Source organism: Gymnoscopelus microlampas (assembly GCF_963454915.1).
Source record: "Gymnoscopelus microlampas genome assembly, chromosome: 17".
Classification (NCBI taxonomy): domain Eukaryota; kingdom Metazoa; phylum Chordata; class Actinopteri; order Myctophiformes; family Myctophidae; genus Gymnoscopelus; species Gymnoscopelus microlampas.
The window spans coordinates 7,698,401-7,714,600 of NC_139954.1; the positions used below are offsets into that span (position 1 = coordinate 7,698,401).

Below are 16,200 nucleotides of genomic sequence, written 5' to 3' on the forward strand. Positions count from 1 at the left end.
CAATCAAACCGAGAGTCCGATCACTGATCGAGGTGGGGTAAGATGCCTAAAACATAGCCATAGCTCTGATCAACAGTCTGTGGCAAGTTTCGGGGCAAATGGAGTGATCCTGTGCTTGCTTACCCCGGACGAACTTTCGGAGCTTTTGTCAATTATATAGTGGTAAGATACTGTACATTAAAAAAACAGCCAAAAAAGAAAGAAGATAGTCAGTATTGTAATGCTCAATCCATAAATGCTGCTTTATTTTCTATAATCATAGAGGAAAGATATTTCCATAGCCTATACAGTACATAGAGTATATGCCAGTGGTTCTCAAACATCTTCATCTCAAGGACCCCCTAAATTAATAGGTATTTGGCAGGAGATTTTTCTAAACTAGCCGAACTACAAGCTCAAAACCCATTGGATTGTGATGCGTTTTGATCTTGTAGTTCTGCTATTTTCGAATAGCTGAAGCATAAAATAGGGTCAAAGTGGTCAACCGATTTTGATACTATATTAACTAATGTAACTGGGGATCCCCTGGAACCCCCTCAAGGACCCCTGGGGGTCCCCAGATCTCATTTTGAGAACCAGTGGTAAATGCGTAGTTTGCATACAGTATGATAGCCATGGATAGCCAGAGACAGAGAGAGACAGACAAACAGAGACAGAGAGGCAGATAGTATGATAGCCATTAGGTTTGCATAATAAGAAATGTCATTGAATGTGGATTAGATCATGTTTCTTGTGATGCGTTTGGAGTCAGCTTGGGCAGGCGTTTAGATGATCTCAGTGGTGCACTTGCAGGTGGCGGGGCACCAGCCTGCGACGGTGGGGTTACTGCACCCCCATTTCTTCTTCAGAGAAGGACAGTTGTAGTACTTTTCTTTATAGGGACATGGGTTGGCTGCGAGAGAGACAGACAGAAAGAGACAGATAGACGGAGAGAGAATGACAGAATGTAACAGTGAAATATTTATTACACTCTCAATTATATCTCAATTTCTCCTGATTATGTTTTAAATCCCTCCTTAAGGTTATGAGGGTCTGTTCTCTCAGTCCCTATATTACCTTAGTTTAGGGTTGAGATTAGGATTAGGGTAAGGTTTGGGGTAAGGAATGGGGTTAGGGTTAAGGTTAAGATTGGGGAACATAGGGCTGAAGGAAAACATGCATGTTCTTTCGTTATACAGAACAATTGTTTAACAACTAAACCCTCTATACTATTTTGGTCACTTACTGCACAGCTTGTCATCACAGTCATTGAGACAGTCACCACAAGATGGTCCAGCCTTGTAGGGGTTTAACTGGTAGTTACCGCTGCAATGTCGGACACAACATCAAATATTAAAACATTATATCTGCTGAGACAGTAAACCTTTTCCTCCGCAAACCACTAGGCCTTGCGACCACCTCCGGTGGTACGCGTACCATATAGGTTGAGTTGGCGTTGGAACAATAGTACTTACGGTGAACAGTATTGACAAACATAGAAGTAATTGTACTTGGCGTTGGGGCAGTGGGCCATGGCACATCCGATCTGGTTGGAGCGGTACCACACAACCTGTGCAACACACACAACACATCATCATCATCATCAACTCACTGTTTGAAGTAATACAAAAGAAAATTGGCATTAGACATACTAGGCAACTGCCTTGGGGCCCAGAAGGCCAACATTTTTACCGCTATTGCTATATACTAGACCATACCCGGTCGACGCATCCGTGGGGGGATATGCGCACATGATCTGGCAACCCGGGAGGCGACATTGTTTGACACATAAACGCTAATAAGAAGCTGAGATTTGATGAAATTGAAAAACGGGCTTCACAGTTAAGTTCAGATGGTAATGGTCAATGGCTGTGTGCAAAATCAGAGCAATTGGTCCAGCCACTGAGGAGAACCGGGTAGCTTCACCTACCACTACAGAGGTTACTAGAATTATAGTATGATTATAGTATGATAGTATGATATATATATATATATATATATATTTTTTTTTTAAATAATAAATACCTCAAAATCTTTGCATAGGGCCGGCCCCCCGACACCCTATAGGATCACCTCTGACTGGGTGTAAGTGTACCTGTGTGAAGTGTCCCACCACTCCTTCATTGACAGAGCCCTCCCCGTACTTCCAGTCCTTCACCTCATCGTACCAGGCCTGGATAGCATCGGTCCATGTGTTCTTTGCACTGGACATGTACAGGTTCTCACCACAACCACTGGCTACAGAGAGAGAGAGAGTTAGACAGACAGACAGACAGACGCTGCTTAAAATATTAACATTTTAGATTTACTTTTTTGTCCTTTTTTTGTCTCGCCCTCCTTCCCCAAAAGCGGCACAATGGATACAAACCTTCGGGCTTTCTTGTGTATTTATCCTTTTGAATTCATTTTCTACTAAGCGCTCAATCAATCAATCAAAAATCAAATCATGTGGATGTCGGGATTCACATGGGAACAGCGTGTCTCCCAGCCAGGCATCCCTTATTTCCAAGAATACATGCACATTTCTTTTTATATTACATTAATAACCTGTATAATAGTATGTATATGAGCAGTTTGTATGAACAAAGTGTGTCCCTTTCAATAAGGGACACGTCTTTTAGTTTACAAATAAGGGACGATTCCGTATTTCGAGGCACAGTTGGCAACCCTAATTACCACACATACTTGAGTAATGGATTGTTTATTAATGTTATAATATTATATAACATAATATTATCATTATTAATAATGCTAAAGGGGTCTTACTGCTAATTTTCCTTTCTGCGCCAGGGCTGTGTTCCTGGACACACGCATCGGCCCATCTCTGAGCGTTGGCAGCAGCTTCCTCGTTCCACATCTGTGAGAATGAGAGGACATGTTACACACACACACACACACACACACACACACACACACACACACACACACACACACACACACACACACACACACACACACACACACACACACACACACACACACACACACACACACACACCTCATCATCAATCACTCTCACAGCTGAACGGAACCTCACGCACATGCATACAGACACAGACACACGCACACACTTGTGCGTTTTGTCGGATTGCCTTGAAACTTCACCCACACACTCTCTGAAGGGTGTGGAGTTCAATGGTGTAACCCGGAAGTACAGGTATCGCAGTGAACCTGGGTGCTGCAAGTGCATCACTGCTCAGCAGCAGTGTTAAAGCAGTGTCTAACATTCAAATGGCTATACTTCGGTGACCATTGCTCTTATCAACGCAACATAGGACGAGGTTTGAAGGCTGCTGAAAATCTAGTCAAATCAACCCTCCCAATAGTGTCTTACCATCTTCAGCATGTTGCTGGCGGTAGGCTGCACACCTCTTCTCAGCTCATTGTGTTTGTTCACAATCTCCTCCTTGTCAGCTTCGGTCAGCAGTGCCGAGGGAGCAGTTGGGGGGGGTGCTGGGGGTGTGGTTGGGGGTTTGGTGGGGGGTATGGTTTTGGGTGCGGTTGGGGCTATGGTTGGGGGTACGGTAGGGGGTGCAGTTGGCGGTGCGGTTGGGGGTATGGTTGGGGGTGCGGTTGGGGCTATGGTTGGGGGTACGGTAGGGGGTGCGGTTGGGGGTGCGGTTGGGGGTGCAGTTGGGGGTATAGTTGGGGGTGCGGTTGGGGGTATGGTTGGGGGTACGGTAGGGGGTGCGGTTGGGGGTGGGAGGGCTGTGGAGGGTGGAGGGGAAGTCTCCCCCACTTCTGAGTAGAAATGGAAAATAATTAAATATAGCGTTACTTCCACGCCTGTGACGCGTAACAAAAATAACAAATCTACAAGCTCTCTTTGTATTGTGATTTGTGACCTTGTAGATCTGGGGAAAAAAAATCAGCTGGAGGCTCAGTTTTGGATCCCCCCAATAAAAAAATGTCCTCTGCTCGCCTGGTCAGCACTAACTCTACATGAAAACAAACACACAAAAAAAAAAAAAAAAAGATTGGGGGAAAGCATTGTTGTGAACTTAAGCGGTCAAAGCTACCTGGCCCGGGAGCAACATGACATGCGGGGACCTGGCAGAACTCCCAGCGTTTCCGTTGGTCAGTGGTGTAGCACCATGGCTTCAGCTCACCGTCTGGATTACGGCAGTAGTTGTTGTCGTTCAGGCCTCTGACAAAGATATGTAGGTAGGTACAGTAGGTAGTTAGTAGACAGACAGGCAGACAGACAGACAGACAGACAGACAGACAGGCAGGCAGGCAGACAGATGGCTAGATAGATGGATAGATACTGTAGTGTAGATAGATAGATGTTTGGCTGGGTCTTCTTACTTTTCTGGGTTGTTGTGCGGTGTGCGGTTGTGTTTGTGAGGTTTCTGGGCCGACCAGCTCTGGCAGGTTTTCCCAGAGATCGTACTGGCAACCTCCCCCCGATAGTTTCTGCCGTCGCCAATGTAGCAGGTCAGCTCTGTGACAGTGGTTGGTAGGTGGACAGGACAGGGGGAAGCAGATGAATGGAGAGAGTAAACACAAGGACCAGTGTTTTGGTAGAGAAGCCCTCTGAGAGCAGGTCCCAAGTTTGCACTCTGTCAAAGTGTCTCTAAGCAAGAAACTCCTTACTGCACTCTGGGCACTGTATTAGCCCAATAGCGTTCACTAAAATCCTCAGTGTTAATTATTAACTCGAGATGTAGCCACATGGACCATTTGCCACATGAACGAATAATTATCCAAGGATAATCGGTGACGTCGTTGATACAATCCTCATTAAGTCCCCGACAAAATATCCAGGTTTATTCCATTTTAAATGTACGGTACTTTTCCTGGTTTAATATTAAGTTAAAAAACGTGTGAAACTACGTGTTGTCTTTTACTTCCTGTTATAAAAAAAAATATATAATAATAATAATACATTTAATTTATACCACACTTTACACTTTTGCAAAACTCAAAGTGCTACAGGGTTTAAAAACGAATCGGTCACATTCTGTTTCTATGGTGATTAAAAGGAGTTTTGCATTTGCCATCTTTATTCCGGTTGTACAGAAAATAGGGCACATCGACATCTAGCTGAACTCATGGTCAGTTTCTCTGCTAACAGTACAGTGAGTCATAGAGAGACGAGGGTTTGTTATTCGTCCTCAGCAGAAATGACTTAAAAGTAATAAAAGTAAAGTAACACAATCATGGTCGTGAACTTAAGTGGTCAAAGCTACCTGGAGCAACATGACATGCGGGGACCTGGCAGTACTCCCAGCGTTTCCGTTGGTCAGTGGTGTAGCACCATGGCTTCAGCTCACCGTCTGGGTTACGGCAGTAGTTGTTGTCGTCCAGGCCTCTGACAAAAATATGTAGGGCACAGTAGGTAGTTAGTAGACAGACCAACAGACATACAGACAGACAGACAGACAGCAAGATAGATGGCTAGATAGATGGATAGATACTGTAGATAGATAGATGTTTGGCTGGGTCTTGTTACTTGTCTGGGTTGTTTTTGGGTGTGCGGTTGTGTTTGTGAGGTTTCTGGGACGACCAGCTCTGGCAGGTTTTCCCAGAGATCGTACTGGCAACCTCCCCCCGATAGTCTCTGCCGTCGCCAGCGTAGCAGGTCAGCCCTGGCACTATGGGACAGGACAGGGAGAAGCAGATGGATGGAGAGAGTAAACACAATTAAGGACCAGCAAATATACAGTAGGCCTACCAAAAATACCCCAAAGGAGTAGGATGACAATTAGTAGGGCGTAGACAACTTCTATGTTCAACCATCGCACTCAGACCAGAGCCACAACTTTTCTGGCAAGAAAGCTGCCATGAAATCTATAATATTAACTTTAATATGAGTTAAATGTTAAGGTTCAAGGACCTTTATTGTCATTCCATTACAGAACGAAATTTGTTACCCAGGTCCTGGTAATGGCAGAATAAATACAATACATTCTAAACACAACAAAAACTAAAAACTGTGCAATAACAACAACAGAATAAAAAAGCAATAAAATTTAAAACAGCATTGCAAAAACTATTCATGTGTCACAGTTCAGTTCTCAGGTAATCTCAGGTAATCTCACAGATCACTAGATGACTGATGCGGGAACGGTGGCTTTGTATTCTATGCATAAATCTGTTGATTTCATTTGCATGCTGTTTCATTTGCATGCTATTCGTTCAATTGAATAGGTGGGGGGCCGTATGTACTCTACATACTGTAACTCTATGGGCCAAGCACGTAGAAACCCTGTTGTATTTGTTAGTTTTATTTTTCTTCCGCAACTTTTTCCAATTCTGGCCTAACCGTGCAGTCACTTTTTTACGAAACTTGGTATGGTTGCTGCATGGGCCATGCAAAAAAAAAAAAAAAGATTGAGGGAAAGCACTGTTGTGAACTTAAGCGGTCAAAGCTACCTGGCCCGGGAGCAACATGACATGCGGGGACCTGGCAGTACTCCCAGCGTTTCCGTTGGTCAGTGGTGTAGCACCATGGCTTCAGCTCACCGTCTGGATTACGGCAGTAGTTGTTGTCGTTCAGGCCTCTGACAAAGATATGTAGGTAGGTACAGTAGGTAGTTAGTACACAGACAGGCAGACAGACAGACAGACAGACAGACAGACAGACAGACAGACAGACAGACAGACAGACAGACAGACAGACAGGCAGGCAGGCAGGCAGGCAGGCAGGCAGGCAGGCAGACAGATGGCTAGATAGATGGATAGATACTGTAGTGTAGATAGATAGATGTTTGGCTGGGTCTTCTTACTTTTCTGGGTTGTTGTGCGGTGTGCGGTTGTGTTTGTGAGGTTTCTGGGCCGACCAGCTCTGGCAGGTTTTCCCAGAGATCGTACTGGCAACCTCCCCACGATAGTTTCTGCCGTCGCCAATGTAGCAGGTCAGCTCTGTGACAGTGGTTGGTAGGTGGACAGGACAGGGGGAAGCAGATGAATGGAGAGAGTAAACACAAGGACCAGTGTTTTGGTAGAGAAGCCCTCTGAGAGCAGGTCCCAAGTTTGCACTCTGTCAAAGTGTCTCTAAGCAAGAAACTCCTTACTGCACTCTGGGCACTGTATTAGCCCAATAGCGTTCACTAAAATCCTCAGTGTTAATTATTAACTCGAGATGTAGCCACATGGACCATTTGCCACATGAACGAATAATTATCCAAGGATAATCGGTGACGTCGTTGATACAATCCTCATTAAGTCCCCGACAAAATATCCAGGTTTATTCCATTTTAAATGTACGGTACTTTTCCTGGTTTAATATTAAGTTAAAAAACGTGTGAAACTGCGTGTTGTCTTTTACTTCCTGTTATAAAAAAATATATATAATAATAATAATAATACATTTAATTTATACCACACTTTACACTTTTGCAAAACTCAAAGTGCTACAGGGTTTAAAAACGAATCGGTCACATTCTGTTTCTATGGTGATTAAAAGTAGTTTTGCATTTGCCATCTTTATTCCGGTTGTACAGAAAATAGGGCACATCGACATCTAGCTGAACTCATGGTCAGTTTCTCTGCTAACAGTACAGTGAGTCATAGAGAGACGAGGGTTTGTTATTCGTCCTCAGCAGAAATGACTTAAAAGTAATAAAAGTAAAGTAACACAATCATGGTCGTGAACTTAAGTGGTCAAAGCTACCTGGATCAACATGACATGCGGGGACCTGGCAGAACTCCCAGCGTTTCCGTTGGTCAGTGGTGTAGCACCATGGCTTCAGCTCACCGTCTGGATTACGGCAGTAGTTGTTGTCGTCCAGGCCTCTGACAAAGATATGTAGGGCACAGTAGGTAGTTAGTAGACAGACCAACAGACAGACAGACAGACAGACAGACAGACAGCAAGATAGATGGCTAGATAGATGGATAGATACTGTAGATAGATAGATGTTTGGCTGGGTCTTGTTACTTGTCTGGGTTGTTTTTGGGTGTGCGGTTGTGTTTGTGAGGTTTCTGGGACGACCAGCTCTGGCAGGTTTTCCCAGAGATCGTACTGGCAACCTCCCCCCGATAGTCTCTGCCGTCGCCAGTGTAGCAGGTCAGCCCTGGCACTATGGGACAGGACAGGGAGAAGCAGATGGATGGAGAGAGTAAACACAATTAAGGACCAGCAAATATACAGTAGGCCTACCGTAGACAACTTCTATGTTCAACCATCGCACTCAGACCAGAGCCACAACTTTGCTGGCAAGAAAGCTGCCATGAAATCTATAATATTAACTTTAATATGAGTTAAATGTTAAGGTTCAAGGTTCAAGGAGCTTTATTGTCATTCCATTACAGAACGAAATTTGTTACCCAGGTCCTGGTCATGGCAGAATAAACACAATACATCTAAACACAACAAAAACTAAAAAACTGTGCAATAATAACAGAATAAAAAAGCAGCAACATTAAAAACAGCATTAAACAAACTATTCATGTGTCACAGTTCAGTTCTTAGTGCAGAGTTCACAGGTAATCTCACAGATCACTAGATCACTGATGCGGGAACGGTGGCTTTGTATTCTATGCATAAATCTGTTGATTTCATTTGCATGCCGTTTCATTTGCATGCTATTCGTTGAAACAAATAGGTGGGGGGCCGTATGTACTCTACATATATTATAACTCTATGGGCCAAGCACGTAGAAACCCTGTATTAACAAATGCCCTGTATTTGTTAGTTTCATATTTCTTTTTCCAATTCTGGCCTAACCATGCAGTCACTTTTTTACGAAACTTGGTATGGTTGCTGCATGGGTCGTGCAAAAAGATATGAAACTCACAACCATTGTCCAAGGGGTTATATTAATTAATTGAAAATGCAACAGGTATAACTCACTATTCATTTTATAACTTAAAATGAAAATTTGCCCGATATGCCCCCTATTCCCGCATATCTGAGTAAATACCTCCAAAAGGTTAGTGACACCCACAGTCACAATACCAGAGGGAGCGTTAACAACAATTTGGTACCACCCACCCATAAAACAAACATGGGCAAATTCTCCTTCTACAGCACTGCCAAATGGTCTAACCCCATCCCTCAAAAAATGCAGTTCACTGGGCTCATTTAAAAGAGCCTTAAAAAATCACCTTTCAGGAGGCCAAAAGAGGAGGTAGTATTTTCCCGTTAGACAGCCGACCCCCCCCCCCCTGTTCTTGTACATATCTTTCCCCCCCTTTTTTATTCCTTTTGTTGTACATAGTGTTATTTATTTATTTTATATATATATATATATATATATATATATATATATATATATATATATATATATATATATATATATATATATATATATATATATATATATATATATATATATAACACTATGTACAACAAAAGGAATAAAAAGGGGGGGGGGGAGATATATATATATATATATATATATATATATATATATATATATATATATATATATTTTTTTTTTTTCTTTGTGTAATTTTTCGAACTGTGGTGCCACTATATATGTCTATGAATTGAATACCAAGGCCCTCATTGGAAACAAGTCCGCAAGGACTTTTATGAACGGACCTGTTAGACAAAGTATTTTAAATGTAAATGTGTTGTTTTACATTATTTTGCCTAATAAAATATTCAATCAATCAATCAATCAATCAATCAATCAAACTCATGCCCTGTTTAACCTACAGCCATGACACTTCAATACACATATGTGTCTCCTCATGAGGAAAAAATCTGACATTGACTTCTAACTAAATTTAGAATTTTATCTAAAACAGTTAAATTCGAACTCCTCCTTGGATTCTTCGAAACTTTGTACACATGAACTTTGTACCAATATCTAAAATTCCAGTTGGACAGAAGTTTTTACATGAAAAGAATGACACCTCCATGAGCCAATGAACATTGTAGTTTTATGAAAATTCATCCATTTGCACTCTGCCCAGTTGTTTCCTAGGCTCATTAGTTAATTGCATGGCCATCTCCCTCAAAAAAAATGTGTTTCTATGGCTTATTGTGCATATAGCGTATTGCACTTCACATATTGCATATATTGCATATTGCATTGTTTGGCCCTCGTACTGCAGGCAAAAGTTTGCTCCTGATATTTGTACAATGGTTTTTCTTACCCTCAGCTGATGGGTTCCCAGCTGCTGGTATTGCTTCGGTTCCAGCCAGGAGAGCAAAGAGCACCGTGAGAGCAGTATATGCCTTCATTCTCTGTGAAAACATCCTGTTCAAAGTCAAGGACAGCCAGTCAGACAGACAGACAGACAGACAGACAGACAGACAGACAGACAGACAGACAGACAGACAGGTGTGTGTGTGTGTGTGTGTGTGTGTGTGTGTGTGTGTGTGTGTGTGTGTGTGTGTGTGTGTGTGTGTGTGTGTGTGTGTGTGTGTGTGTGTGTGTGTGTGTGTGTGTGTGTGTGTGTGTGTGTGTGTGTGTGTGTGTGTGTGTGTGTGTGTGCGCGCGCGCGTGTGCGTGCGCAGTGCGTGTATGTGTGCGTGTGCGTGCATGCGTGTTTGTGTATGTTACTATCCATGCAGGGACCAACAATCCCCACATGGACAGTGAGAGCTGCTGAAATAAATAAATGTTGTGAAGACTTTGTTCTTGTCCTCTGCGCCCAAAAGTACAATCCCTATCCAAGTAGATCAGATTTGGATTTTGAGTGTTAATGATATAATTTGATTAATCAAACTTATATTTCTCATTGACATTATGTTAACTGAGATTATTCTATGATCACAGATCGGATATCAAAGTGATCATAATGCTGTTTTTGTTGTTGCTTTGAACCCCCCAAAATCCAAATCTCATCCACTTGGATAGTTAGTTAAACTCAAATGTTTTGAGCTCTTGGGACCTGAGGTTCCACAGTCATTTTCAAGAAAGATTTTTTTGTGCCAAGTGTAGCTGCCCCAGGTTCAACAAATGTCCACGCCTCATACAGATGTCTTTTCTGGTATTTAATTTCCACAACTCTCCAAACTCCTCCAATAGTAAACACCATAAGACACCTTGAAACTGAAAACTATGAAAAGAATAAACATACATTTGTTAAGGTTATTGAGTCCAGTCATTGTAAAGCAGAGTCCTCTTGATTATCAAGTCCACACAGGTGCATCTAATTATTGGCATGTTACAATTAAATCTCTCAAACAAAGTTTACATTTGCACATTTTGATAAGACTCATCAGATACAGCACAAATAAATGAAAGGCACAACTACAATAAGCATTTACCGTGTGCGCCTCTTGAACCATGTGCAGAACTTTGGCAAAATTATTCTCTCTCTCTCTCTCTCTGGAGTTTCTTAAAGACGACCTCTCTGTGTCAGCTCTGCTTGCATCTGACTTGATTGACAAGCTTCACTCTGACCATGTGACTGTTGTGACCATGTGACTGCCCAATTTACCGTGAACCCTCTAAGCAATGGGAACAGCATTTTTACCGTAAATCTTGTACTATATAAACCCTTTTAATATATTTATTGTAACTTTTAGTACTATTTATTCATAATTAAATGAATCTTTTTAACCCAGTGTGTACATGAGAGAGAGAGATAGATTGATACTAGAGAGAGAGAGAGAGAGAGAGAGAGAGAGAGAGAGAGAGATGGAAACTGGAGAGAGAGAGAGAAAGAGAGAGAGAGAGAGAGAGAGAGAGAGAGAGAGAGAGAGAGAGAGAGAGAGAGAGAGAGAGACAGACAGACAGACATGGAAACGGAATAGATTGAAGAGAGACATGGAAACGGAATAGATTGATGAGAGAGAGAGATGGAAACAGAATGGATTGATTGGACATCTCAACCTATTGCCATTAACAGGAATCGAATTCTCAACCTTCGGACTAATAGGCTGCAACGTTGATGTTGTCTGTTGAAGATCATAAACTCTTGCCTTCTGTCATGAACCAAGCCAACACTAAGATCACTCGTTCACAAACCATTTACCAATAGAGAAATTGTATGTCTCCTCGCAACCGAAAACAGTGAAAGCAGCCGATCTACAAGCTCAGAAACACGTTGCTATCTGAAAAGTACTCTCAAATAAGCATTTCAGGTTATCTTTACCATTTGCACATGTATTCATTGATACAGTCATGTTGTTTGCAATTCAACTTAAATGAAGTCTGCACCAAGTGAGGCTTGAACTGGCGACCTTGAGATTGTGAGGCACTCATTTAAGGGAGACGCCATTGGACCAACAGACAAGGAACTGTGAAAAAGGAGATCACACAGATGATACAGTTTCACGCAAATAGCTGAAAAATCCTGGGTTTAAGTGTTTTTCAAACTGCTCAAAATTGCGGACAATCTAAGGGCGGAGCTTACTGGTCAAAGCGATACATGTGTTCCTCATGAGTCAAGGCACAAGTTTAACCAACTTTCACGACTTTCGGCCAAACGAGGCATGACTTATGCCTGTTTAAAGTTTTCATTTAAAAAAAATTGCTATAGCGCCCCCCTTTGGCCATTTGGAGTAAGATTGGTTTCAGTGATATTTGGAATGACCCTCAACCTTTCTGCAAAGTTTCAAAGAAATGTGAGTCTGCATGTGTGTGTTAGGGGCAGATGAATAATTTCCATAAAACTGTAATAGTTAAAATCTATCTCCTCCTGGGATTTTTGAGCAATCTGCACGAAACGTTTAACACATGAACTTTGGACCTATGCCGACAACACCTTGGCAACGGATTTTCCATAAGTGAAAAAATGCAGAAGTTAGGAGCCAATGACTGTTATTCATATAATTCAAAATGGTGGGAGATCTGAAGGTCAGAGGTCAAAAGTCAGAGGGTGAAAGTTGTTCAGCATGAGGAGACGCATGTGTATCCAAGTTTCATGGCTGTAGGTCAAACAGGGCATGAGTTGTACCTGTTCAAAGTTGGCATTTTCAATTGAGTGCTATAGCGCCACCTTTTGACGAATGAGTGTGAGAATTATTTCTTGATCGTTTTTCATGACCATCTACCATATGGCCGAGTTTCGTAAAAAGCGACAGCACGGTTCAGCCAGAACTGCAAAAAGTGGCAGAAGTGACGGAATAATGCCAATAACAAAACAGGTCGAGAGCTGAGCTCTAGCCCCGTAATTATTATCATTATTATTATTATTTTACCCCCTTTTCTCTCCAATGTACAGTAGTTGTCATGCCAATCAATTCCTCCCCTCACATATTGCTGTGTTGTCACTGCTGTTGTCCAGTGAGGAGGACGTAGAACCACTGTCCTACTCCACCTGCCCAACACTGACAGGTGTGACCGCCCCAGCCTGTAGGAGTATGTGCTGTGACAAATATCACCCTCCCCGCCCAGCTTCCCTCCCCCGGACAGCTGTGTTCATGTAGACGCTCGAACAAAGCTGGATGCACTGTGGGGGATTTGAACCCCCAATGGAAACAATTATTAATCATGCAAAAATAATTGCAAATATGGCTGCAAGCAGCGATAATACGGGGCCAGTGAATAGAGAGAGAGAGAGACATGGAAACGGAATAGATTGAAGAGAGAGAGAGTGACATGGAAACAATAGATTGATGAGAGAGAGAGATGGAAACATAATGGTTTGATTGGACATCTCAACCTACTGCCATTAACAGGATTCGAACTCTCAACCTCCAGACTAATAGGCTGCAACACTACCTATAGTGCTATAGCTTTGTCCAGGCTGATATTGTCTGTTGAAGATCATAAACTCTTGCCTTCTTTCATGAACCAAGCCCCTGTTTCACTAACACTAAGATCACTCGTTCACAAACCATTTACCAATGAAGAAATTGTACATCTCCTCAGAACCAAAACTAGTGAAAGTAGCCGATCTACAAGCTCACAAACCATGAAAAGTTGTGAGATTGTAGCTATTTTCAGAATGAAGTATGTCATACGGTGAAAAAACGTACTCTCAAATAAGCATTTCAGGTTATCTTTACCATTTCCACATGTATTCATTGATACAGTCATGTTGTTTGCAATTCAACTTAAATTAAGTCTGCATCAAGTGAGGCTTGAACTGGCGACCTCGAGATTGTGAGGCATTCATTTAAGGGAGACGCCATTGGCCCAACAGACAAGTAAGTGTGAAAAAGGAGATCACACAGATGATACAGTTTCACGCAAATAGCTGAAAAATCCTGGGTTTAAGTGTTTTTCAAACTGCTCAAAATTGCGGACAATCTAAGGGCGGAGCTTACTGGTCAAAGCGATAGATGTGTTCCTCATGAGTCAAGGCACAAGTGTAAGCAAGTTTCACGACTTTCGGCCAAACGAGGCATGACTTTTGCCTGTTTAAAGTTTGCATTTTCAAAAAATTGCTATAGCGCCCCCCTTTGGCCAATTGGAGTGAGATTAGTTTCAGTGATATTTGGAATGACTCTCTACATTACTGCAACGTTTCAAATAAATGTGAGTCTTGCATGTATGTGTTAGGGGCAGATGAATAATTTTCATAAAACTGCAATAGTTCAAATCTATTTCCTCCTGGGATTTTTGAGTAATCTGCACAAAACATTTTACACATGAACTTAGGACCTTTGCCGACAAAACAAAAGCGGCGGATTTTCCATAAGTGAAAAAATGCAGAAGTTATGAGCCAATGGCTGTTTTTCATATAATTCAAAATGGTGGGCGATCTAAAGTTCAGAGGTCAAAAGTCAGACCACGAAAGTTGTCGGGCATGAAGAGACGCATGTGTGTATCGAAGTTTCATGGTTGAAGGTCAAACAGGGCATGAGTTGTACCTGTTCAAAGTTGGCACTTTCAATTGAGTGCTATAGCGCCACCCTTTGACGAATGAGTGTGAGAATGATTTCTTGGTAGTTTTTCATGAGCATCTACCATATGGCCGAGTTTCGTAAAAAGCGTATGCACGGTTAAGCCAGAACTGGCAAAAACAAGTATTTTTCAAACTGCTCAAAATTGCGGAAAATCTAAGGGCGGAGCTTAATGGTCAAATCGATACGTGTGTTCCTCATGAGTCAAGGCACATGTGTAAGCAAGTTTCACGACTTTCGGCCAAACGAGGCATGACTTATGCCTGTTTAAAGTATGCCTTTTCAAAAAATTGCTATAGCGCCCCCTTTTGGCCAATTGGAGTAAGATTGGTTTCAGTGATATTTGGAATGACCCTGTGCATTTCTGCAAAGTTTCAAAGAAATGTGAGTCTGCATGTATGTTTTAGGCACAGATGAATAATTTTCATAAAACTGTAATAGTTAAAATCTATCTCCTCCTGGGATTTTTGAGCAATCTGCACGAAACGTTTAACACTTGAACTTTGGACCTCTGCCTACAAAAATTTCCAACGGATTTTCCATAAGTGAAAAAATGCAGAAGTTAGGAGCCAATGACTGTTTTTCATATAATTCAAAATGGTGGGAGATCTAAAGGTCAGAGGTCAAAAGTCAGAGGGTGAAAGTTGTTCAGCATGAGGAGACGCATAAGTGTATCCAAGTTTCATGGCTGTAGGTCAAACTAACAGGGCATGAGTTGTACCTGTTCAAAGTTGGCATTTTCAATTGAGTGCTATAGCGCCACCTTTGGACGAAAGACTGTGAGAATTATTTCTTGATAGTTTTTCATGACCATCTACCATATGGCCGAGTTTCGTAAAAAGCGACTGCACGGTTCAGCCAGAACTGCGAAAAGTGGCAGAAGAAGAAGAAGAAGAAGAAGAAGAAGAAGAAGAAGAAGAAGAAGAAGAAGAAGAAGAAGAAGAAGAAGAAGAAGAAGAAGAAGAAGAAGAAGAAGAAGAAGAAGAAGAAGAAGTGACAGAATACTGCCAATAACAAAACAGGTCCAGAGCTGAGCTCTGGCCCCGTAATAATTTAAAGAGGTGGTGCCATGGTTTTGCACTTTTTCTGTTTTTCATGTGTCTATGAGGTTGATAAAACTTCATTAAGCCCCCTGGTGGTGTTTTTATGGTGTTGTATGTCTTCTCTGACTATTTTGAGTTTCTTCCTGGAGGCTGAAACCTTGAGGGTCAAATGTGCAAATAGAAAAACAGCACTTTAATGACACAGTAAAATTATACCCTCCCCCTCATTATCATAACACAACAGGTGTGGGCATGAGGAGGAAGAGGGACTAGGACAGGTGGGTGGTGCTAAGGTGGTGGAGGAGGTGCTAAGGTGAGAACCAGGTATACTTAATGAACTGGAGGCGTGTCCACATAAAAACATAATTTTCTCTAATAATTTTTATCCCGCGATTTTTGTAACCCATTTTTTTCACCCGGTGCCAATTTCCTAAGTGATCCTGGGCGCTACACCAGCCCTACACCAGCGCTACACCA

The 16,200-nt window shown here is 42.1% G+C and overlaps 1 protein-coding gene across 3 annotated transcripts; it reads right to left on the reverse strand.

Moving 5' to 3' along the window:
* Positions 1–215: 215 nt before the first annotated feature.
* On the reverse strand, positions 216–10,127 carry LOC311064203 (uncharacterized protein). 3 transcript variants are annotated; one of them, XM_084084023.1, is made up of 13 exons: positions 10,033–10,127; positions 7,865–8,006; positions 7,598–7,719; positions 5,435–5,570; positions 5,172–5,293; positions 4,288–4,423; positions 3,999–4,126; positions 3,314–3,720; positions 2,746–2,836; positions 2,075–2,217; positions 1,455–1,549; positions 1,226–1,305; positions 216–892 (listed from the first exon to the last, which is right to left on the reverse strand). In XM_084084023.1, exons 1-13 carry the CDS (start codon positions 10,118–10,120, stop codon positions 765–767), a joined length of 1,818 nt encoding a protein of 605 aa, XP_083940149.1. In that variant the 5' UTR covers positions 10,121–10,127; the 3' UTR covers positions 216–764. The 3 variants fall into 3 exon arrangements, with proteins under 3 accessions (XP_083940149.1, XP_083940150.1, XP_083940151.1); XM_084084024.1 differs by lacking the exons at positions 5,172–5,293; positions 5,435–5,570; XM_084084025.1 differs by lacking the exons at positions 3,999–4,126; positions 4,288–4,423.
* Between the last annotated feature and the right edge of the window lie 6,073 nt (positions 10,128–16,200).